Consider the following 25,549-nt stretch of genomic DNA (forward strand, 5'->3'; position numbering starts at 1 on the left):
AGAGAGAGAGGGGGAGAGGGAGAAACGGGGAGCGGAGGGGGAGGAGCTCGTCTGTACTTTTCAGCTGAACTTATTCCGTCTGCAGAGGAACTACATGCAAACAAGCGAACGACTTTCTGTTATTTTCATTTGAAAAAACAAAAACACAACCAAAACAAACCCTTCAACTTTAAACGCAAACAAAACCAGAAAAAAAAAAATACGATGTCGCATTTTATATCATGACGTTATTATTATTAATATTATTATTATTATTATTATTATTCGTAAAGCAGCCGTGACGGGATCAGGACTCTTCGATCAGCGACGGTTCAAACTCTACGGCGATTTCTCATCCATACTACAGCGAGGACACGTAAGTTTGCTGTTATAATACATTAATAAGTGGACCATTGAAAAAGAAAACATGCTTTTATTGGGCGTTAAAATAACTAAGAGTTTGCTAAAGTGGGTTTCGACAGATCAAACAAAAACAAAAAACTAATATCACGTGGGCCGATGTTTTGCAGTACTTGATTGGTTGTATTTTATAAATGTTTTGCTCATTTGTTTTTGAAGCCGAGGACGGCGGTCAGTGTGTGTGTGTGTGTGTGTGTGTGCGTGTGTGTACCAGTGTGTGTGTGTCAGTGTGTGTGTGTGTGTAGTGTGCGTGTCAGTGTGTGTGTAGTGTGCGTGTCAGTGTGTGTGTGCGTGTGTCATTGTGTGTACGTGTCATTGTGTCAGTGTGTGTGTGTGTGTAGTGTGCGTGTCAGTGTGTGTATGTGCGTGTCAGTGTGTGTGCGTGTCAGTGTGAGTGCGTGTGTAGTGTGCGTGTCAGTGTGTGTGTAGTGTGCGTGTCAGTGTGTGTGTGCGTGTGTCAGTGTGTGTACGTGTCATTGTGTCAGTGTGTGTGTGTGTGTGTAGTGTGCGTGTCATTGTGTCAGTGTGTGTATGTGCGTGTCAGTGTGTGTGCGTGTCAGTGTGAGTGCGTGTGTAGTGTGCGTGTCATTGTGTCAGTGTGTGTATGTGCGTGTCAGTGTGTGTGCGTGTCAGTGTGTGTGTGTTTGTGTGTCAGTGTCTCAGTGTGTGTGCGTGTCAGTGTGTGTGCGTGTCAGTGTGTGTGCGTGTCAGTGTGTGTGTAGTGTGCGTGTCAGTGTGTGTGTGTGTGTCAGTGTGCGTGTCAGTGTGCGTGTCATTGTGTCAGTGTGTGTATGTGCGTGTCAGTGTGTGTGTGTGTTTGTGTGTCAGTGTGTCAGTGTGTGTGTGTGTGTAGTGTGCGTGTCAGTGTGTGTGTGTGTTTGTGTGTCAGTGTCTCAGTGTGTGTTTGAATGAGTGACTGGATTGAAACAATGTGTTTTTACGACATTTACAACAACTTCTGATTTGCAAAAAAAAACAAAAAAACGCTAATAGATTGTGATTTGGTTATGTGTACAAGCTCACTGCGCAAAAGACATTCGTACAGGACAGGGTAAGAGACTAGCGCATAGTTTACTTTTAATAACAACAACAACAATAATAATAATCTTTGTATTGCCACAAATAAGATACAAGTACAGTAGTAGGGAAGCATTGTAAAGCACAGAGAGGTCTGGTAAAGCATAGGGAAGCATTGTAAAGCACAGAGAGGTCTGGTAAAGCATAGGGAAGCATTGTAAAGCACAGAGAGGTGTGGTAAAGCATAGGGAAGCATTGTAAAGCACAGAGAGGTCTGGTAAAGCATAGAGAAGCATTGTAAAGCACAGAGAGGTCTGGTAAAGCATAGGGAAGCTTTGTAAAGCACAGAGAGGTCTGGTAAAGCATAGGGAAGCATTGTAAAGCACAGAGAGGTCTGGTAAAGCATAGGGAAGCATTGTAAAGCACAGAGAGGTCTGGTAAAGCATAGGGAAGCATTGTAAAGCACAGAGAGGTCTGGTAAAGCATAGGGAAGCATTGTAAAGCACAGAGAGGTCTGGTAAAGCATAGGGAAGCATTGTAAAGCACAGAGAGGTCTGGTAAAGCATAGGGAAGCATTGTAAAGCATAGGGAAGCATTGTAAAGCACAGAGAGGCATGGTAAACTAACCCTTATAAAAGTTTCCCATAATAAAAGCACAGCACAGTGTAATAAAGCACAGTGGAAGCATGGTAAAGCAGATGTATGATAAACCATATTAATAAACTATTATTATTATTATTATTATTATTATTATTATTATTATTATTATTATTATTATCGTTCTCATTATTTCTCAGTCGCAGCACTGCCTCTCAAGTTCAGCGCAGGGTCATCTCTGTGTGAACTTGACCTGGAAGTTACCCAGCTATAACCATGAAGGGGTGGGGGAAGTGTGGGATCAGGGGTCACGGACACGCTGCATTCTCAGCATTCCTGCACCCCCCTCTGTACACACAGCACTGAAACCTTTAGTTAGCCTGGAGAGAGGGCTGTGCTGCTGTGAAACTGGCTGGGCATGCGTGTGCAGCAGGGCCCGTTTGATTAGCTTCTCTGGGCAGGGTTGGAGTTTCAAAGCATCTCTCTGGACTGTGAACGGGGCAGGGTTGGAACGAACCCTCTTCCATACCCTTTAGAAACTTCACCACAGTGTGTTTGTAGCTGTCCCTCCATGGTTATACGATTCATGTATCATAGTTTACCCTGGTCTGCCATGTTTATTAATATGCTTTACCAGACCTCTCTGTGCTTTACAATGCTTCCATATGCTTTACCAGACCTCTCTGTGCTTTACAATGCTTCCCTATGCTTTACCACACCTCTCTGTGCTTTACAATGCTTCCCAATGCTTTACCAGACCTCTTTGTGCTTTACAATGCTTCCCTATGCTTTACCAGACCTCTCTGTGCTTTACAATGCTTCCATATGCTTTACCAGACCTCTCTGTGCTTTACAATGCTTCCCTATGCTTTATCATATGTGCACTGAGGAGTACATTGAAGACAGCTCTGTGGTGGTAGAAAGGCTTGCTGTTGAGTCTCTGAAGTGTATTCCAGAGCCCTAGTGCTGCATGTTTTAGAAGAGACGCGTCTAAAACAGGACTGGGGCAGAAGTTAAAAGTGTCAGCCATCTGTCTGTCCCGTTGAAAATCCAAAGCGATTAAGAGAGCTCGGGTATGATGCAGCATGTTAATAAACAAACCGTGACAAGCCAGTGCTTAGGGAAAGTTTCCCCTTAGTCAAAGGACAGCAAAGTGTAATAAAGCCCAGTGAAAGCATGCTGAAGCACAGGCGTGGAGTTGTGCGAGTCCCTGGTTACCGTGCTGGGTTTGCTGTTCAGTGTGGAAGGAAGTGGCGTGGTGAGGCCAGCACACTTTGTTCTTTTCCTGTATGTTATTGCGTTCTCAATGTTCCTGAATTGACGGTGACGAGAGCAGCAGCTGTTTCCACTGCTGCAGAGAGCCTGGAGCGATGCTGCTCGTCGATCGCACAGTGTTTCGTTTGTACATCGCGGTGACGCTGGAGGGTGAAGTGCTGGCAGGCTGCCTGGAGACTGAGGTGGGGGAGGGGTGGGGGTAAGGGGGGGTTACTGGAGGTCAGTAGGATTGTTGTTGTAAGAACAGTGCAGTTTAATAAGTGCTGAGTCTGTTACTGAAGAGTAAGACAACTGTGAAAGAGAGCGACTTAATGTGTGAAACACAGGCTGTTAATAATAATAATAATAATAATAATAATAATAATAATAATAATAATAATAATAATAATAATAATCTTAACAAGACACACCCTACCCTTGGAGGTTCCCCATGGTATATTTGCACATGATGCGTTTACCATCGTTTACATGTTTTTTTAAATGCTTTACCAAAAAAAAAAAAAAAGGTAAACTAACCCTGATAAAAGTCGCCCACGGTAGAAGCACAGCAAAGTGTAATACAGCACAGTGAAAGCATGGTAAAGCATTGGGAAGCATTGTAAAGCACAGAGAGGTCTGGTAATGCATAGGGAAGCATTGTAAAGCACAGAGAGGTCTGGTAAAGCATAGGGAAGCATTGTAAAGCACAGAGAGGTCTGGTAAAGCATAGGGACGCATTGTAAAGCACAGAGAGGTCTGGTAAAGCACAGGGAAGCATTGTAAAGCACAGAGAGGTCTTGTAAAGCATAGGGAAGCATTGTAAAGCACAGAGAGGTCTGGTAAAGCATAGGGAAGCATTGTAAAGCACAGAGAGATATTCCCAGCCCCCTCCTAACCCTGCCGTACTCTGCAATACTACAGTACTACAGTACTCTTCATATCCTGCCCTACCCCACATGCTGTGCCATGTGCTTCCTCACTCTGCCCAACACACAGCGTCGCGCACTGGGAGATCACGCGCCCAGATCACACCCGCGGAGCACGCGGTAGGGGTGAGACATCGATCTTAGAATCAGCACTAAATGAGAAAGACAGGGAGAGGCAGAGAGAGAGAGGAAACCACAAACAACACTTCAGGGCCTTGCTGTACATTCTGTACTTCCCAGTGACCAAGTGAGCATGCAAAACAAAGACAAGTAAAAACTCAGCCCCTCCCATCGCCAGCGCAGCGCTGCTTCAGAGCTGTCAGGAGCCCGACGCAGGCAGGGTACCAGCGCCCTGCTTCACTGCTTCACTGGACAAAGAAAATTCTCTCCACTGTTAAAATCAGAAACCGTGTGTGTTAAAATAAAAATGACAAATGAAAAAAAAAAAAAAAAAAAAGCCTCAGGGAACGCTAATGATGTCAAGCTGGAAAGAAAACTCAGAGACAGACAGACACACAGACACAGACAGACAGACACACAGACAGACAGACAGACAGACAGACAGACACAGACAGGCAGACAGAGACAGAGACAGACAGACAGACAGGCAGACAGAGACAGAGACAGACAGACACACAGACAGACACACAGACAGACAGAGACAGAGATACACAGGCAGACAGACAGACAGACACACAGACAGACACACAGACAGACAGGCAGACACAGACAGACAGACAGGCAGACAGAGACAGAGACAGACAGACAGGCAGACAGAGACAGACAGACAGACAGACACACAGACAGACAGACATGCAGACAGAGACAGAGATACACAGGCAGACAGACAGACAGACAGACAGACAGAGACAGACAGACAGACAGGCAGGCAGACAGACAGAGACAGACAGACACACAGACAGACAGACAGGCAGACAGAGACAGACAGACAGACAGACAGGCAGACAGAGACAGACAGACAGACAGACACACAGACAGACAGACAGGCAGACAGAGACAGAGACACACAGGCAGACAGACAGACAGACAGACAGACAGGCAGACAGAGACAGACAGACAGACACAGACAGACAGACAGGCAGACAGAGACAGAGACAGACAGGCAGACAGGCAGACAGACACAGGCAGGCAGACAGGCAGGCAGGCAGGCAGACAGACACAGACAGGCAGACAGACAGGCAGGCAGACAGACAGGCAGGCAGGCAGGCAGGCAGGCAGGCAGGCAGACAGACAGGCAGACAGACAGGCAGACAGAGACAGAGACACACAGGCAGACAGACAGACAGACAGACAGACAGGCAGACAGAGACAGACAGACAGACACAGACAGACAGACAGGCAGACAGAGACAGAGACAGACAGGCAGACAGGCAGACAGACACAGGCAGGCAGACAGGCAGGCAGGCAGGCAGACAGACACAGACAGGCAGACAGACAGGCAGGCAGACAGACAGGCAGGCAGGCAGGCAGGCAGGCAGGCAGGCAGGCAGACAGACAGGCAGACAGACAGTCGTCATTGAAACTGATTTGATCTGGATCTGCTGCTGATGGAAATGGACGAGGCTGGTTTGAAGTCAGCACCAGCGGCAGATAAATATGTAGCTTTAAATAAGCGATGCTTCAGTGTGTGTGTGTCAGTGTGTGTATTAGTGTGTGTGTGTCAGCGTCTGTGTGTCAGTGTGTGTATCAGCGTGTGTGTGTGTATCAGCGTCTCTGCATTCTAGTGGGAGGGTGGGTAATAACTATATTAGTATGCAGGTTGAAATTTGCACTGTGGGCTGTGAAGATATCTGAAGCACAGCCCTGTCTTCAGTCCTGGGCTGGGAGCCCTCTGGTAAAGATTTGCAGGAGGTTGCTGGTGGGATACCACGCCTGCCCTTTGCATAGAGCACAGGGGCCCTTTCAACTGAACACCCCTCATTAACCAGCCTGGCCTTTCCTGCCTCCAGTCTCACTGCTCTGATTCACAGATAATCTGTAGATAGCATTGCAGTCTGAAACAGTGAACCTGCATAACCAGAAAGCAACCCGCATTCAAATGAAAATGGGAAACAGCAAGCAGACTTTTTTTCTGTACCTTTATCAGTTTTATGATGTTATTGAAATTACCATTGTAAAAGCTTCCTGCTCTAAAAGCACAGCACAGTGTAATAAAGAACAGGCAAGCATTGTAAAGCACAGAGAGGTGTGGTAAAGCATAGGGAAGCATTGTAAAGCACAGAGAGGTCTGGTAAAGCATAGGGAAGCATTGTAAAGCACAGAGAGGTGTGGTAAAGCATAGGGACGCATTGTAAAGCACAGAGAGGTCTGGTAAAGCACAGGGAAGCATTGTAAAGCACAGAGAGGTCTTGTAAAGCATAGGGAAGCATTGTAAAGCACAGAGAGGTCTGGCAAAGCATAGGGAAGCATTGTAAAGCACAGAGAGGTCTGGTAAAGCATAGGGAAGCATTGTAAAGCACAGAGAGGTGTGGTAAAGCATAGGGAAGCATTGTAAAGCACAGAGAGGTCTGGTAAAGCATAGGGAAGCATTGTAAAGCACAGAGAGGTCTGGTAAAGCATAGGGAAGCATTGTAAAGCACAGAGAGGTCTGGTAAAGCATAGGGAAGCATTGTAAAGCCCAGAGGTGTGGTAAAGCATATTAATAAACATGGCAAACCAGGGCAAACTATAGTAACTGTATAAGTATGGAAAAAGCATTGAGGGAACTACCCTGCAAAAATACAGCAGTAAACTTTCGAAGGGAGCTCTGTGTTGAGGTGCTTTGACTCGGGAGTTCAGGTTGCATGCCACTGACAGCTGTAACACAGGCTAGATCGGCCAAAGTGTCTTGATAGAAGCAAATAAGAACAACGAGAGGAGGCCATTCAGCCCGTCAGTGCTTCTCCCCGGGTCAGAGCAGCTGATCGAGGTAAGAGACAGCGCCATCTAGTGGTCAGCTGATCAAATACACGATGCTTCATAATGAGGCTCAGAGGCTAAGCAGTGAGGTGTCGTTGAAATTGCAAACCAGCGATTAAACACGCGTGCTTAAGAGCTGAGGGAGGGACTGGGAGAGGGAGGCAGTGTGGCTGTAGTGGAGCTGAGGGAGGGACTGGGAGAGGGAGGCAGTGTGGCTGTAGTGGAGCTGAGGAGGGACTGGGAGAGGGAGGCAGCGTGGCTGTAGTGGTTAGAGCTGAGGGACTGGGAGAGGGAGGCAGTGTGGCTGTAGTGGTTAGAGCTGAGGGACTGGGAGAGGGAGGCAGTGTGGCTGTAGTGGTTAGAGCTGAGGGACTGGGAGGGAGGGAAGCAGTGTGGCTCTAGTGTTTAGAGCTGAGGAGGGACTGGGAGGGAGGGAGGCAGTGTGGCTGTAGTGGTTAGAGCTGAGGGAGGGACTGGGAGGGAGGGAGGCAGTGTGGCTCTAGTGTTTAGAGCTGAGGAGGGACTGGGAGGGAGGGAGGCAGTGTGGCTGTAGTGGTTAGAGCTGAGGGAGGGACTGGGAGGGAGGGAGGCAGTGTGGTTCGTGGTTAGAGCTGAGGGAGGGACTGGGAGGGAGGGAGGCAGTGTGGCTCTAGTGTTTAGAGCTGAGGAGGGACTGGGAGGGAGGGAGGCAGTGTGGCTCTAGTGTTTAGAGCTGAGGGAGGGACTGGGAGGGAGGGAGTCAGTGTGGCTCTAGTGGTTAGAGCTGAGGGAGGCAGCGTGGCTCTAGTGGAGCTGAGGGAGGGACTGGGAGGGAGGGAGGCAGTGTGGCTCTAGTGGTTAGAGCTGAGGGACTGGGAGGGAGGGAGGCAGTGTGGCTGTAGTGGTTAGAGCTGAGGAGGGACTGGGAGGGAGGGAGGCAGCGTGGCTCTAGTGGAGCTGAGGGAGGGACTGGGAGGGAGGGAGGCAGTGTGGTTCGTGGTTAGAGCTGAGGGAGGGACTGGGAGGGAGGGAGGCAGTGTGGCTCTAGTGGTTAGAGCTGAGGGACTGGGAGGGAGGGAAGCAGTGTGGGTCTAGTGTTTAGAGCTGAGGAGGGACTGGGAGGGAGGGACTGGGAGGGAGGGACTGGGAGGGAGGGAGGCAGTGTGGCTCTAGTGGTTAGAGCTGAGTGAGGGACAGTGAATCTTACTTTAGTTACAGTAGTTAGCTAATATTTGAGTCAAACTAAATCAATGCCTAACATATATATTTTTTTTTTTTCCAGATTTTTTTTTCTGGAGCAGCAGAGTTGCATTAGCCAGTAGGAGTGTGGGCGTGACTCTGATGTCACCCGGTGGCGTTGCCCTGGTAACCCCCGCGGCAGCACCGACACTGCAGCTCAACCAATCTAAACCCGCGAATGCCAAGCCCGCACCGGAGGGTGGGGCCTGCTTCAGTCACGCGTGATTGGCTGCTGGATGGAATTGAGGTGAATGGAACACATGCCCAAAGAGCCGGATCCTAACCAATCAGAGGGAGAAGAGAAAAGGTGAGCCCGCCCACTTTAAGAACCTTAAAATAGACCAGCTTCTGTTATCTGAATGAGGGGGCAGGTTCAGTGGTGTTGCAGAAATAAAGGACTTTAGATAAAGGAAATTAAACTTTGAAGTCATGCTTTTAAGTTTTATGTTAATTTTAATGCAGCCTACCACAGGTGTCTTTCAAAACCTGCAGTCTGGATCTCTCTGGATAACGCTGTCTTGCTGTTTTCCTTCCTTCTTCCCCTCTCTCTCCTCCCTCTCCTCCCTCGCTCCCTCCAGGTGTCTTGATGCTCCGAAGAGGAAACGGAGGACCAGCCAATGCTCTGTGAGGGGCATGTCTGGTAAGGAGCGAAGCCTCACCCTCAGTTTTATTATCACTTTGCTTGCGTTTGGTTTGTGATCACCGGGACAAAAAACTGCAGTAAGGGGAGGGACTGCCCAAGCATGAGTGTGCACAACGCATTATTATTATTATTATTATTATTATTATTATTATTATTATTTAGTCATTTTGCAGAGTCACTTCCAATAGGACCTCGTTTGTTTTACGTCTCATCCGAAGGACGGAGCACAAGGAGGTTCAGTGACTTGCTCAGGGTCCCACACACACACACACACGCACACACACACACGCGCACACACAGGGAGTCAGTGGCTGAGCCGGGATTTGAACCTCCTGGTAGCAAGACCATTTTTTTTTTTTTGAACCACCAAGCCATCCATTATTATTTATTTATTTCTTAGCAGACGCCCTTATCCAGGGCGACTTACAATTGTCACAAGATATCACATTATTTTTACATACAATTACCCATTTATACAGTTGGGTTTTTACTGGAGCAATCTAGGTAAAGTACCTTGCTCAAGGGTACAGCAGCAGTGTCCCCCCACCTGGGATTGAACCCACGACCCTCCGGTCAGGAGTCCAGAGCCCTAACCACTACTCCACACTGCTGCCTGTTTATCAGGGGCCTGGTAGTTCAAATTCCCAACCGCCTGGTGAGACCTGGGTGTGTCCAGCCCTGCTCCCCCAGTTAGTGGCTGGTTTCTCAGTGTAGGGTTAGTGGTGGCGGTGCTCGTTGCTGTGTTTGTGTTGTTATGCTGTTGACTCCTCTGGTAACACAAGCGCCCGGCTGGCTGGTGCCCCCCCCAGCGCTGAGCCTCTCTGTTTCAGGGTACATCCCCAGCTACCTGGAGAAGGACGAGCCGTGCGTGGTGTGCAGAGACAAAGCCACGGGATACCACTACCGCTGCATCACCTGCGAGGGCTGCAAGGTACACACGCGCCATACGCCACGCACACACGCGCCACACGCCACGCAGTGCTCCTGAGCCCCATGTGCTTCATTGAGCTCTACAGTATAACTCTGAAGTATCCCATTCAAGGTTTTTAATGCGTTTTGAAAAGACTGCCCAGGCTGTCTCTATAGTCTTGGTTTAGAAGCACAGTGCTTTAGCAAATTATTGATGTGTTTTAAAATGAATCAAGCTGGCAGTAAAACCTGGAATGGGCAAAGCTGCTGTGGAGTCTTGTTTACATCCTGGCAATTACTAATATATAATATTGATTTTTACACACACTATAATTCAACTTTTGCTAAATAGTCTTCTCATGTAAGGGTGTCAGATGATGTCGGCCCGTCGCGTATGCTGTGGCTCTGTGTGCTGGTGCAGCCCGGCTCAGACGCTGTGCTGACGGTCTGCCTGTCACCCCCCCCCATCCCCCTCCCCCCCTCCTCCCCCAGGGTTTTTTCCGGCGCACGATCCAGAAGAACCTGCACCCCACCTACTCCTGCAAGTACGATGGCGGCTGCATCATCGACAAGATCACGCGCAACCAGTGCCAGCTGTGCCGCTTCAAGAAGTGTATCGCTGTGGGCATGGCCATGGACTGTGAGTGACGCCAACACCACTGTGACACACGCAACGCATAACGCTTTGTAACACACACCACCCCCATCACGCGCTGTAACACACACACCGCACCCCATGACACACACTGTGACACACACACCCCATCACGCACTGTAACGCACACTGTGACACACACACACACACACACACACTCACTTGTTCCCTTCCCCCTCCTCCTCGGCAGTGGTGCTGGACGACTCGAAGCGCGTGGCGAAGCGGCATCTCATCGAGGAGAATCGCGAGCGCAGGAGGAAGGAGGAGACGCTGCGGACGCTGCAGGACCGGCCCGAGCCCACGGCCCTGGAGTGGGAGCTGATCGCCATTGTGACCGAGGCTCACCAGCACACCAACGCACAGGGATCCCACTGGAAACAGAAGCGCAAGTTCCTGGTCAGTCTGAGGCTCTCCCTCTCCATCTCCCTCCCCCTCCCTTCCCCCCTCCCTTCCCCTCTCTCCTTCTCCCTCCGTCCCCCCCTCTCCCTAACTCCCTCTCTCCCCCTCCCTCTCTCTCCCTCTCCCTCTTCCCCTCTTTCCTCTCCCCCTCCCTCCCCCTCTCGCTCTCCCTCTCCCTCTCCATCTCCCTCCCCCTCTCTCTCCCCCTCTCTCTCCCTCTCCCTCTTCCCCCTCTCTCTCCCCCTCCCTCTCCCTCCCCCTCTCTCTCCCTCACCCTCTCTCCCTCTCTCTCCCTCTTCCCCCTCTCTCTCCCTCACCCTCCCTCCCTCTCTCTCCCTCTTCCCCCTCTCTCTCCCCCTCCCTCTCCCTCTCCATCTCCCTCTCCCCCCTCCCTCTCTCCCCCTTCCTCTCCCTCTCCCTCCCTCTCCCTCCCCCTCCCTCTTCCCCCTCTCCCTCTCCCTCTCCATCTCCCTCTCCCCCTTCCTCTCCCTCTCCCTCCCCCTCCCTCCCTCTCCCTCTCTCTCCCTCTTCCCCCTCTCTCTCTCCCCCTCCCTCTCCCTCACCCTCCCCCTCCCTCCCCCTCCCTCTCTCTCTCTCTCCCTCCCTCTCAACACAACAGTTTCTCCTGTGTGTGTTGGGGTTTTTTTGTTGCTGCATCGTGCCCCTTGACTCCCTCTCCCCTCTCCTCTCACCCTCTCCCCTCTCCTCTCACCCTCTCCCCTCTCCCCTCTCCCCTCTCCTCTCACCCTCTCCCCTCTCTCCTCTCCCCTCTCCTCTCACCCTCTCCCCTCTCTCCTCTCCCCTCTCCTCTCACCCTCTCCCCTCTCCCCTCTCCCTCTTAGCCCGAGGATATCGGTCAGTCCCCGGTCACTGCTACGTCAGACGGAGACAAGGTTGACCTGGAGGCCTTCAGCGAGTTCACCAAGATAATCACCCCGGCCATCACCCGCGTCGTCAACTTCGCCAAAAAACTGCCCATGTTCTCCGAGGTTGGTAGCTCATGGTTTGTGGTTCCTGGTTTGTTGTCCATGTCTTATAATCCGCCCGCAAAATGGAATGTTTGGAATAGGGTGTTCTGATTGGCTGAGAGTGGCTTCCTGATTTTTTAACCTGCTTGTTGATCTATAGCTCTGGCCAAAAGTTTTGCATCACTTACAATCTTAGGACTGAGACATCATTAAAAAAAAATATATATATACACATACATATATAAAAAACATATTTTAGATATTTTATTTATCATCATGTAATCAAAGAAACTATAAAATGATATCGGGGTGGCGTGACTGACAGCCCGGTCTCCTTGCAGCTGCCTTGTGAAGACCAGATCATCCTGCTGAAGGGCTGCTGCATGGAGATCATGTCGCTGCGGGCGGCCGTGCGCTACGACCCGGACAGCGAGACCCTCACGCTCAGCGGGGAGATGGCCGTGAAGCGCGAGCAGCTCAAGAACGGGGGGCTGGGGGTCATCTCGGACGCCATCTTTGATCTGGGCAAGAGCCTGGCACAGTTCAGCCTGGATGACACGGAGGTGGCCCTGCTGCAGGCCGTACTGCTCATGAGCTCAGGTGAGGGGCCCGGGGGGGGGGGCGGGTGGAGGGGTTTGTTGGGGGGGGTATGGGAGGTGTAGAGGTGTGGGGGGGCGGAGAGTTGGGAGGACTGTCGAGTGATCATTACAGTTATGAATTAAACCTCTCTCTTTCTCTCTCCCTCTCTCCCAGACCGGTCGGGGCTGCTCTGCGTGGATAAGATAGAGAAGTGCCAGGAGAGGTACCTGCTGGCATTCGAACACTACATCAACTACCGCAAGCACAGCCTCCCCCACTTCTGGCCCAAGCTGCTGATGAAGGTGACAGACCTCCGCATGATCGGGGCGTGTCACGCCAGCCGCTTCCTGCACATGAAGGTGGAGTGTCCCACGGAACTGTTCCCCCCGCTCTTCCTGGAGGTGTTTGAGGACCAGGACGTCTAGGGAGCTGGGGCAGGGGGAGGGCGCACTGTCCGCCATGCAGTTTTTCTCTAGATGTTAGAACGAGAGAGAGATACAAGCCACAGGTGTTCTGCACTAACCGTGGGCTCGTGGCTTTTCACAAAGGAAATCTCGTCTAGGATGAATCAAGGGAATGCGCACAGAATATTAAAAAGCGCCTTCACCATCCTAGCATTGAAGTGTCCCGGCTCTCAGGTCCCACCAGTGCTGAATTCTGCACTAATACTGAATTTCTCTAACCCCTGACCTCTTCGGACCGGAGTGCTTCTGTTCTACGGTTCGATGGATTTTTTTCGTATTTTTTCATTGGATTACAGTTTCACATCACTGAACCAGGAGAGGAATCCTGAATAAACCAAGCTACCTTAAGCTGAGGAGGGAACATGGAACTGCTTTTCCAGGAGCTGTGGCTTGAAACCTGGTTCCAGGAGACCACGGGAGATCACGGGAGACCATTGGAGACCACGGGGAGACCTAGTTTGAGGTTGCTGTATCAAACCCCCCAAGTCTCCCCTGGTGTGCCTTGTAGTGACCTGAAACCTAGTCCCCTGAAACCAAGCTCCAAGCCAGCTTTAGAAGAATCTGCACCATTTACAATCCCAGCCGTTGCTCCGTACTGAAACCCCTGTCTGTTGTCTCCGACGTTACCTGGCCTGTCTAAACCTGGGAGCGCGTCCCCTCCTACCTCTTCAGACACTCAAGATGCGATCGGCCTTCGTTGTTTTTTTGGGGGGGTTTAAGATGAAAGAGAAAGAGACTGCATGCATTGGTGCAGGTGCAGAAATCGAGGGCAGGGCAGGGCAGGGAGACTCGAGGTGCAGTTTTCTGTGCCCTTGTGAGCTGTCTGTCTGCACTTAGAACAACCCCCACGACTTTTAAGGGATTTGCAAAGCTGCTTTTTGGTTTACATTTAGATGAGATCACTTGGTCTTAGTGTTCACCTCCAGATTGCATTGATAAAAGCGTCCAGGTTTTTTTTTGTATTCATTTTTTTGGAAATCCTGAGGCATTACAAAGTAGTCGACCAGGATTTCTTTTATATAAATATATATATATATATATAAACACACACAACCAGAACAACCTAATGGAAACAAAACTGAAAACGTTTACGCTGACTAAGTCACACAAATCACATACCTCACGCAACACAAAACTACGGGCTTTATTTTGTATTTGTTTTTATTATTGGCAATAACCAAAGATGTACAGAGAAGGAAATCGTACACACGCCTCTGGGGTAATACAATCTGTTTTGACTTCTGTATGGAAGCGTACGCACCCTGCTGTAACCACTGTGAGAGGCTGCGGCCGCTGTGAAACACAGCATGCAGAGTGGAGGCTGGCTTAACTGAGGGACTGGAAAGGGAGGAGCCTGGAGAGGGTCCCGGGGGGGCGGGGGGGGAGGGGGTCTCTGATCTAGTCTTGGTTGCTATTTGCTTTGCTGTGTTTTTTGTGCAAGGTCTTCAGTCTCTTACAGTGGCAATTCCTAACAGAAAACCTCTTCGAGGGGGGGGGGGCATCACATGGCAAAAAAGATTATTTATTTTGCTTAAGAAATAAAGTTTTTTTTTTTTTTTTTTTTGACGTTACAGTAGGATGCAGTTTTCCTTCCCTGTCTCATTCATTGTTAAATACGATTACCTCAATGTTGTTTGGTTTGGATGGGACATTGTAACCGGGGGGGGGAGGGCGGGGGGGACTCAAAGCAATTGCCTCCCCTCCCCCAGTGGCAACAGCAGCAGACTGAGATGTGGTCTCCACGCTGGTAGGGGTAGGGGTAGGGGGAGAGTCCTTGACAATGATTTTTGATGCCAAATGTAATGTTTCTAAACGATATGAAAACCACGTGGTTTGTTGCATCACACTACACAGTCTACCACGGTGGCTGCACTGCATGCTGACGTGGCTGCATCTCCTGGACAATAACCCGATCCAAGCCAACTAGAAAAAAAAAAGAATGTACAAAATATATATATTTATATAAATGCAATTGAAAAAGACCTGTGTGTGTTTATGTGTGTGTGTGTGTGTGTAGGTGTACACGCTCATGCACACATTGTACACCTACACTCCCTCACTCACTCGCTCAGTCTCTCCCTCACTCACTCCCTCACTTGCTCACTCCCTCACTCGCTCACTCAGTCTCTCCCTCACTCCCTCACTTGCTCACTCCCTCCCTCACTCACTCACTCAGTCTCTCCATCACTCGCTCAGTCTCTCCCTCACTCACTCCCTCACTTGCTCACTCCCTCACTCGCTCACTCAGTCTCTCCCTCACTCACTCCCTCACTCAGTCTCTCCCTCACTCACTCCCTCACTTGCTCACTCCCTCACTCGCTCACTCAGTCTCTCCCTCACTCACTCCCTCACTCAGTCTCTCCCTCACTCACTCCCTCACTCAGTCTCTCCCTCACTTGCTCACTCCCTCACTCGCTCACTCAGTCTCTCCCTCACTCACTCGCTCAGTCTCTCCCTCCCTCACTCACTCCCTCACTGTATGAAGAAACAGAGGATTGTAAAGCGAGCTCGTGAGGCCGGGTTGGGAGTGCTCATGGGGCGTGTGCTTGTGTGTGTGTGTGTTTAATTCTCCTCCATGCTCAGTCCGGTCTCAGCCCTGGGAAATGCAGGCACCACACTGGGCTGCAGCGACTTCTGATCCACAGTCAGTCAGTGTATTTATTTATTAAATGCTCTGGCACACATCAACACAGTATGGTATGTAATTTGGTGTGAATGGCATTATTGGTGTCTCTAAATTATATTAAGAAGCTAAAGAAATGCTGTACTCTGTTGTATATCTCAGTTCAGCTGCATGCATGGAGGCTGTGTTTCTTCAGAACGCTGAGTGGTGATTATGACATCACAATCGTAACCATTATTACACCAAATATATATCGCCACACGTATTTGTATGAATCTAAAATACATATTTTAAAACAAGAAAATGAATGAATTAAAACAACATGCAGATGCAAAGAACTGATCGAACAGCCAACCAGGGCGTGAACTGAATTAAACACACACACGCACTCGCGCTGCTGGAGGGGAAAAGAAAACGGGAGAATGAATATCTCACGTGAATTAAAAAAAAAAAAAAAAAAAGCATTGAAAAGTGACGTAGGTGATGCGTTGTGTTTTCCATGCTCCTGGTCTCGCTCCGTAATGGAAGACGTTCTTGGTGTTTTGTATCGTCTGCTCTCTTCTGAACGTCGTGCGGGGGGCGTGGCACCGCCTGTGACGGCGTTTCATTTCACTTTTATTTATTTATTACGTTGTGGAAGGGAGGCCCACATTCCTTTGCAGTTCAGTGTTTACATGATAGGGCAGCTGAAACTACACGGAGACCCTGAGAGACCCCCACACACTGACACACCGAGACCCTGAGAGACCCCCACACACTGACACACCGAGACCCTGAGAGAACCCCACACATTGAAACACCGAGACCCTGAGAGACCCCCACACACTGACACACCGAGACCCTGAGAGAACCCCACACACTGACACACCGAGACCCTGAGAGACCCCCACACACTGACACACCGAGACCCTGAGAGACCCCCACACACTGACACACCGAGACCCTGAGAGACCCCCACACACTGACACACCGAGACCCCGAGAGACCCCCACACACTGACACACCGAGACCCTGAGAGACCCCCACACACTGACACACCGAGACCCTGAGAGACCCCCACACACTGACACACCGAGACCCCCACACACTGACACACCAAGACCCTGAGAGACCCCCACACACTGACACACCGAGACCCCCACACACTGACACACCGAGACCCTGAGAGACCCCCACACACTGACACACCGAGACCCTGAGAGACCCCCACACACTGACACACGAGACCCTGAGAGACCCCCACACACTGACACACCGAGACCCCCACACACTGACACACCGAGACCCTGAGAGACCCCCACACATTGAAACACCGAGACCCTGAGAGACCCCCACACACTGACACACCGAGACCCTGAGAGAACCCCACACACTGACACACCGAGACCCTGAGAGACCCCCACACACCGAGACCCCGAGAGACCCCCACACACTGACACACCGAGACCCTGAGAGACCCCCACACACTGACACACCGAGACCCCCACACACTGACACACCGAGACCCCGAGAGACCCCCACACACTGACACACCGAGACCCTGAGAGACCCCCACACACTGACACACCGAGACCCCGAGAGACCCCCACACACTGACACACCGAGACCCTGAGAGACCCCCACACACTGACACACCGAGACCCTGAGAGACCCCACACACTGACACACCGAGACCCTGAGAGACCCCCACACACTGACACACCGAGACCCCCACACACTGACACACCGAGACCCCGAGAGACCCCCACACACTGACACACCGAGACCCTGAGAGACCCCCACACACTGACACACCGAGACCCCGAGAGACCCCCACACACTGACACACCGAGACCCTGAGAGACCCCCACACACTGACACACCGAGACCCTGAGAGACCCCACACACTGACACACCGAGACCCTGAGAGACCCCCACACACTGACACACCGAGACCCTGAGAGACCCCCACACACTGACACACCGAGACCCTGAGAGACCCCCACACACTGACACACCGAGACCCCGAGAGACCCCCACACACTGACACACCGAGACCCTGAGAGACCCCCACACACTGACACACCGAGACCCCGAGAGACCCCCACACACTGACACACCGAGACCCCCACACACTGACACACCAAGACCCTGAGAGACCCCCACACACTGACACACCGAGACCCCCACACACTGACACACCAAGACCCTGAGAGACCCCCACACACTGACACACCGAGACCCTGAGAGACCCCCACACACTGACACACCGAGACCCCCACACACTGACACACCGAGACCCTGAGAGACCCCCACACACTGACACACCGAGACCCCCACACACTGACACACCGAGACCCTGAGAGACCCCCACACACTGACACACCGAGACCCTGAGAGACCCCCACACACTGACACACCGAGACCCTGAGAGACCCCCACACACTGACACACCGAGACCCCCACACACTGACACACCGAGACCCTGAGAGACCCCCACACACTGACACACCGAGACCCCCACACACTGACACACCGAGACCCTGAGAGACCCCCACACACTGACACACACACACTGAGAGAAAAAAAGAAGAAAAACTACTATTATTCAATATTTTTGTATTATTATTTTTTTTCAACCCGAGCCAAGTTTCTTCACCAGGTAACGTGACTGCCGAGCCAAAACACAACACGAGGTATTTATTCACGGCTAAGGTCCCAGGTGAAAATGTCCTTCGCACACCGTGGCCAGCGCTTACTGTTTGAAAATGGCAGCTGCGCTTTTTTTGCGTCTGGTTGGACAATGACATCAAGTTCAGTCTTGTTCGCTTCAGTTTATCCGACTTGTCTGTTTTTGGTGTCGCGGTTAATGAGGGTCATAAAAGTTTCCCGTAGTAAAAGCACAGCGAAGTGTAATAAAGCACGGGCAGGGAAGCATTGTAAAGATACGAGAGGTTTGATAAAGAAGCATGGCCCAACCAGACAGCACAGAAATGAGAAAAGCGCCTAAATACCGTGGTAACCTTTTATAAGGGGAGAGACTAGGGTAACCCCAAACTGCAGCACTGCAATAAACACCGAGTGGACTCTGCGCTTGTGTGCCGGGCAATGTTCCACACACGCGGTGTTTGCAAACATTTGAATTTTGTCATTTTTCAAATCTTTTTTATACATTTTTTTTCAAATCTCAACTGTATGTATGTATGTATGAAATAAATATGTGACTAAAATGATTCCCACACCCCGAGCTCGTGTTTCTGTCTGTCCGAACGCTGTTTTCATCGTAAAATCAAACCCTTTTCTGCTGTTTTCTGACAGGTGGTGTGCTTGATAATTTACCAAAAAAAAGGTGGCGGAATAGCTATGCAGTATTTAAATGAGAAACCTATATGTTAATAACGCAAATGACAGTGTGTACGTCATTTCAGGATTTCAGTCAGTGGACAGGTGGGATTGAAAGGCGGAGAAACACAAACACAGACGCGTGTTTCATGAGATCCGGATTAACAATAGTAGATGCATTTCATAGAACACAATAATAAAACAAGTCAGAGAGCTCCTATTGTAATGTAGCCTCATTTAAATGTATACTGTATTCAATTCTAGTTTCGGTTATGGAGGATATTTTATGCCAAAACGAAAAATGAATTAATGAATGCATAAATTAATACATAAAGAAAGAAAGAACTATACAGACATATTCATTTATGCATTTGTTTTTCGTTTTGGCATAGCAGCTACATTAGCCCTAAGTTAATTAGGTATCCACTGTCGGAAACGGAGTTTTGAGTTCTCGTCCCGTCCCGTCCCGCCCCGTCCCGCCCCGTCCCGCACAGCCCCTCGACGGTTGGAAAAGCTTTGATATTCAGGGTCAGCGTGTCTGTTTAACATTGAGTTTGTTTTCCGGGCCTCTCTTCAGAGCGGGAGAGTTACGCAATGTGTTGACAGAGGGGTGATTCTGCTATTCAGGCTGAACTGGCCTACAAAACGTGTTGAAAAGCACAGCATTGCGTCCCCACTTTGTAAAACACCTTTTCAAAAACTAAATATGCCTTCAGAAAAAAAAATAAATAAAGTGCCAAAACATCTAGTCGACCTTCACCCTGTGTGCAGTTTTGTCTGACTGGAGTAGGTGTATTTCTGTAGGTGCTGAGTTTGAAATGTAATTTACTGCCCTGCGTGTTCCCGAAGCTGCGGTCCTGTGGAGACCTCTGGTGGCCAAATTTAAACACTGCAGTTTAGCCTAATTTTTCAACATCAACAGCTGCAATGCGATCCCAGAGGAGAGGACGGTACTATAAATAAACAACGAATTCATTCAACTCTGCCTGCCGTCTGATGGCTCAAATAAGCAGCCGAGCCGCTTCGAGTAATAACTTTATTAAAGAAGGAGGAGGGTGTGTTGGTTCAGCTTCAAAGGTTATGATAATAACCGCTGACACCTTATAATGGCACCATTGCTGTCTGTCTGTGTGTCTGTCTGTCTGTGTGTCTATCTGTGTGACTGTAGGCTGCCTGTCTGTAAGACATCGAGGAGAGAGAGAGAGAGAAAGAGAGAGAGAGAGAGAGACGCTTGCCAGAGCCCAGAAGGGGGTGAGGCATTCCACCACTAGAGGGTGCTGTTCGCTCACTGATCCTGAAGCGCCAGTATGAATTGTTTGAACTTTTAAATCCTTTTGACAGCGCAGCACCGATCTCTGTCCACTGGAGGTCACTGCAGAGTAAGTGGTTTATCTGACCCCCCGTACAGAATATAATAGAAAGCACGTGACAAAAAAAAGGGGGGGGGGGTCACAAATGGAGATTAGTTAAAGGGGCATTCGGAACAGAAAATTGGAGGCACTTTTTTACACAGAGAATTGTGAGGGTCTGGAACCAACTCCCCAGTAATGTTGTTGAAGCGGACACCCTGGGATCCTTCAAGAAGCTGCTTGATGAGATTCTGGGATCAATAAGCTACTAACAACCAAACGAGCAAGATGGGCCGAATGGGCCTTATGTTCATCAATCACTAGAATTTTCATGAAGAAGAAAAGCCGTTGATAAACTTCCCTCTAATTATTAAAATAGTGAGTTTTCAGTTCATCAGTTAGTGTGTGTGTGTGTGTGTGTGTGTGTGTGTGTGTGTGTGTGTGTGTGTGTGTGTGTGTGTGTGTGTGCGTGTATAATATAAAGCACAGATGGCAATAAGACTTCTGTTTCACAGCAGTTTCACCCAGTCCAGGTTTTACTACAAGCTTGATCAGCCCCAGTGTGTCTAGGTAACAAGCTCAGGTGTGTCTGATTATTTATTAAACTCAGTGAAACCAGGAGTGGATCGCACTGCTATGCAATGGGAGTCTTATTTCCAGTGATGATCTCACTGAGTGGCATGGCTCTGCAGGGTGCAGGTCGCGCGCACACAGCACCCTGATGGCATTCCTGGGAGCTGGGAGTTACGCATTGAGACTGGTCAGTGAAGCACGAGGAGTAGAAAGGGTCTTGCTAAACAGGTTTTCAGGTTTGTGTGGGACCTTGAGCGATTGCTGGCTGGCTTATTGCTTTGTGTGTCTGGGAGCAAATGAAATAGGGAGAAATAATGCAGTGACAAACGTTTCGACAAAAAGTCTTCTTTCAAAAAACAAATCAAAGGGTGACGTCACTGTGGCGGTTCACTAGGGGGAGTGTCATGTGAGAGGGGCAGTTTTGACACGAACCCGTGCTGTTGGTTTCACAGTGTCAGCTAACGGACACTCACACTGAAACTGGCATCCTCACATCGGGGGAATCCTGCATTGCTGTGAAGCCGCCTCCAGCCTCTCCCTCATCACACTGCATTCGAAGAACTGAAACATGACTCTGCTTTAATGAGGAAAGAAAGCGAAAGGCTGCAATTACCCCAGAGTCATAAAAAGAAAAAAAACTGACCTCGAGAGAGAGGCCGGTCAAATCGAACCCGATCTCATTTCCTTCCCTAAAAAAAAAAAAAAAAAAAAAAAAAAAATGCAATAGAATTTGTTGAAAGTTTTGTTCCTGTTTTATCTGATGCGGTGTCGCCCGATTAGAATCAGAAGGTCATGCAGGGATGGCAATAAGTCCCATTGCACAGCACAGCTGCAGTCCAGGTTTTACAAGCGTTCTGTGAGCTTAATAATAATAATAACAAGAAGAAGAAGCACATCAGAAACATAAGAAAGTTTACAAACGAGAGGAGGCCCCATTCAGCCCATCTTGTTCGTTTGGTTGTTAGTAGCTTATTGATCCCAGAATCTCATCAAGCAGCCTCTTGAAGGATCCCAGGGTGTCGGCTTCAACAACATTACAATAATAATAATAATAATAATAATAATAATAATAATAATAATAATAATAATGATAATAATGACACTCCCATTTCAGAGCAGTATCTATCTCTTTGTTTGCGATGCACCCCTCTATGGAATTGCATTCTTCACATTCCATCCATACCTGGTATCCGCTGATCCACGTGTCACGTGATCGGAACCCGGGGGGCTTGGAATGGGACGTTCCGAGTCGCAGCGCTTCCAAAGGTACCTCGAAATGTTCCTGTCAGGACAACTGAGGAAGTCAGCACCTCCGGTGACCTTTTGTTTTAAAAAATGTATCATTATTATTATTTATTTCTTAGCAGACGCCCTTATCCAGGGCGACTTACAGTCAAAAACAAAAATACACTTCAAGAATCACAGTACAAGTAATAATACAATTAAGAGCAAGATAAATACAATGACTTTGGTTCTAGCAAGTACAAGTATGACAAAATACGATTCAATAGTGGAGCAGATAACAGTGTCAGTGATAGTTACATCAGGATATAATTAAATACAAAATACTACAGATTAAATAACACTTGACAGATTACAGTACTCTAAAGTATAGGATTTAATGCAGTAAAATAGGGGGCAGATAAGAGAAAGTAAAGCGCATTTAAGGAAGAGTGGTAAGTGTCCAGGGGAAAAAAAAGAGTTCTACAGGTGCTGTCTGAAGAGGTGAGTCTTGAGGAGGGGCCGGAAGGTGGTCAGGGACTGGGGCAGTTTTTAAAGTAACAAAAACGCTTATTCACTGCCAAACATGAACTGCTTCAGGTGTGTAATGACTGCAGTACGGGATACTGGCCTTAAGGTTCGGGTTTTGGTGTAGGCGGAGGTTTACTCACGGTTTTAGTAACAATCAGTAATATGATAGCCCATCAGAGTCCTGACAGGAGAATTTCGTGCTACATTTGTGAGGACAGCGTCTGAGGTGAGATAGTGAAAGACAGGAAGAAGGGTTTACCTGCCTACAGGTGTGCTTACCTGTGAGCGTCTGACACACATCCTGCCCCCTCCCTCAGAGTGAGTCATACAGGAAGAGACACTTGCGTCAGGGCTCTTCTGGCACTGTTGAAATAGATTTGAAACCCCAATCTGACCCATTCATAACAGCTGCAAGTAGTAACATAGCTGTTTAATCTCATGTGCAGGAAACACGCACCATCTTACAGGAAACATTTTGGCCCTCCTTTCTCAAATCTTTTCACATGAGGCTTGAACTGTTAGCAGCGTGAGAATTGCTTTTAAAGTGGACCATGCAGCTACATGCTTCATGACTTCCCAGAAATAAAACGTTGCCCTGAAAGTAGCTTTGTGGTCCCTGGGCTTTAGGGTCGTGCAGCCAGGGGAATACAACTAGATACAACTGAAAAAGTGAATCCATGGTGTGTAGGGGGTCTCATATATATGGGTAGCAGTGTGGAGTAGTGGTTAGGGCTCTGGACTCTTGACCAGAGGGTCGTGGGTTCAATCCCAGGTGGGGGGACACTGCTGCTGTACCCTTGAGCAAGGTGCTTTACCTAGATTGCTCCAGTAAAAACCCAACTGTATAAATGGGTAATTGTATGTAAAAACAATGTGAAAAAAATAATGTAATTGGATGTAAAAATAATGTGATATCCTTTAAGTACGTCGCCCTGGATAAGGGCATCTGATAAGAAATAAATAATAATATAACATGGTGTGTAGGGGGGTCTCATATAAGTTAATCTGTGGTGTGCCGGGTGTCTCTTATGGATCTGTGGTGTGCCGGGTGTCTCTTATGGATCTGTGGTGTGCCGGGTGTCTCTTATGGATCTGTGGTGTGCCGGGTGTCTCTTATGGATCTGTGGTGTGCCGGGTGTCTCTCATGGATCTGTGGTGTACCGGGTGTCTCTCATGGATCTGTGGTGTGCCGGGTGTCTCTTATGGATCTGTGGTGTGTCGGGTGTCTCTTATGGATCTGTGGTGTGTCGGGTGTCTCTTATGGATCTGTGGTGTGTCGGGTGTCTCTTATGGATCTGTGGTGTGCCGGGTGTCTCTTATGGATCTGTGGTGTGCCGGGTGTCTCTTATGGATCTGTGGTGTGCCGGGTGTCTCTTATGGATCTGTGGTGTGCCGGGTGTCTCTTATGGATCTGTGGTGTGTCGGGTGTCTCTTATGGATCTGTGGTGTGCCGGGTGTCTCTTATGGATCTGTGGTGTGTCGGGTGTCTCTTATGGATCTGTGGTGTGTCGGGTGTCTCTTATGGATCTGTGGTGTGCCGGGTGTCTCTTATGGATCTGTGGTGTGTCGGGTGTCTCTTATGGATCTGTGGTGTGTCGGGTGTCTCTTATGGATCTGTGGTGTGTCGGTGTCTCTTATGGATCTGTGGTGTGTCGGGTGTCTCTTATGGATCTGTGGTGTGTCGGGTGTCTCTTATGGATCTGTGGTGTGCCGGGTGTCTCTTATGGATCTGTGGTGTGCCGGGTGTCTCTTATGGATCTGTGGTGTGCCGGGTGTCTCTTATGGATCTGTGGTGTTTCGGGTGTCAGACAAAGAGAAGGAGAGGTAAACTAAACAACAATCAATCACAAGCTTTCAAGACCTCAAAGGTCTCTTCTTCAGGTGAAAGTAGGGACGAGGGACGAGGGAGTAACTGGATTCAGATGCATGAATTGCAGCATGGTTGTGCTTTTCCCATGGTTATGCTGTGCATTTACCATCGTTTACCCTGGTTTGCCATGTTTATTAATATGCTTTACCAGACCTCTCTGTGCTTTACAATGCTTCCCTATGCTTTACCACACCTCTCTGTGCTTTACAATGCTTCCCTATGCTTTACCACACCTCTCTGTGCTTTACAATGCTTCCCTATGCTTTACCACACCTCTCTGTGCTTTACAATACTTCCCTATGCTTTACCAGACCTCTCTATGCTTTACAATGCTTCCCTATGCTTTACCAGACCTCTCTGTGCTTTACAATGCTTCCCTATGCTTTACCACACCTCTCTGTGCTTTACAATGCTTCCCTATGCTTTACCAGACCTCTCTGTGCTTTACAATGCTTCCCTATGCTTTACCAGACCTCTCTGTGCTTTACAATGCTTCCCTATGCTTTACCAGACCCCTCTGTGCTTTACAATGCTTCCCTATGCTTTACCAGACCTCTCTGTGCTTTATTACACTTTCCTGTGTGTTTACTATGGCCATTCTCTCAGCCTCCTCTCCGCCTTTGTAATTGTAATATAGTTTGGTGGAAGTTCCTGATGATGCAAGCACAGGCTTGTGATGCAATGGGGGCTGCCCCCCCCTCCCACTCCCCCCAGCCATATGGGAGCTCTGATTGAGGAAGTGAGTGTGAGGGTGAGTGAGTGTGTAAGAGAGTGTGCGTGCACTCAGCCATGTGATATTATTACATTATTATTAATATCACATTAATTCTAAGAGTGCCACTCAATAGGCACAAACATACAGTGTCTGGTCATTTTATTAGGAACCGCCTGCCCTGATTGGGTCTGGCGCGGCTCTGGTGTGGAGCAGGTCTGTCCTGATTGGGTCTGGCGTGGCTCTGGTGTGGGGCAGGTCTGTCCTGATTGGGTCTGGGGTGGCTCTGGTGTGGAGCAGGTCTGTCCTGATTGGGTCTGGGGTGGCTCTGGTGTGGAGCAGGTCTGTCCTGATTGGGTCTGGGGTGGCTCTGGTGTGGAGCAGGTCTGTCCTGATTGGGTC

General features: G+C 49.2%; 1 protein-coding gene across 1 annotated transcript; it reads left to right on the forward strand.

The window, feature by feature from the left end:
- Window positions 1–46: 46 nt before the first annotated feature.
- LOC117433498 (thyroid hormone receptor alpha-like) lies at window positions 47–17,984 on the forward strand. The gene is made up of 9 exons (XM_034055805.3): window positions 47–355; window positions 8,374–8,637; window positions 8,909–8,970; window positions 9,783–9,904; window positions 10,375–10,522; window positions 10,728–10,933; window positions 11,779–11,925; window positions 12,246–12,504; window positions 12,658–17,984. The coding sequence occupies exons 2-9, from the start codon at window positions 8,582–8,584 to the stop codon at window positions 12,906–12,908; spliced, it is 1,251 nt and encodes a 416-aa protein (XP_033911696.1). The 5' UTR covers window positions 47–355; window positions 8,374–8,581; the 3' UTR covers window positions 12,909–17,984.
- The last annotated feature ends 7,565 nt before the right edge of the window (window positions 17,985–25,549 follow it).

The sequence above is a fragment of the Acipenser ruthenus genome, chromosome 33 (assembly GCF_902713425.1).
Source record: "Acipenser ruthenus chromosome 33, fAciRut3.2 maternal haplotype, whole genome shotgun sequence".
Classification (NCBI taxonomy): Eukaryota; Metazoa; Chordata; class Actinopteri; order Acipenseriformes; family Acipenseridae; genus Acipenser; species Acipenser ruthenus.

Excerpts from the sequence above, each read along its gene's own strand:
- LOC117433498 (XM_034055805.3), top strand. The coding sequence starts at position 8,582 with ATGGAACACATGCCCAAAGAGCCGGATCCTAACCAATCAGAGGGAGAA. Across the intron at positions 8,638-8,908 it reads TCAGAGGGAGAAGAGAAAAG|GTGTCTTGATGCTCCGAAGA; the intron begins GTGAGCCCGCCC and ends CGCTCCCTCCAG. Across the intron at positions 10,934-11,778 it reads AACAGAAGCGCAAGTTCCTG|CCCGAGGATATCGGTCAGTC; the intron begins GTCAGTCTGAGG and ends TCTCCCTCTTAG.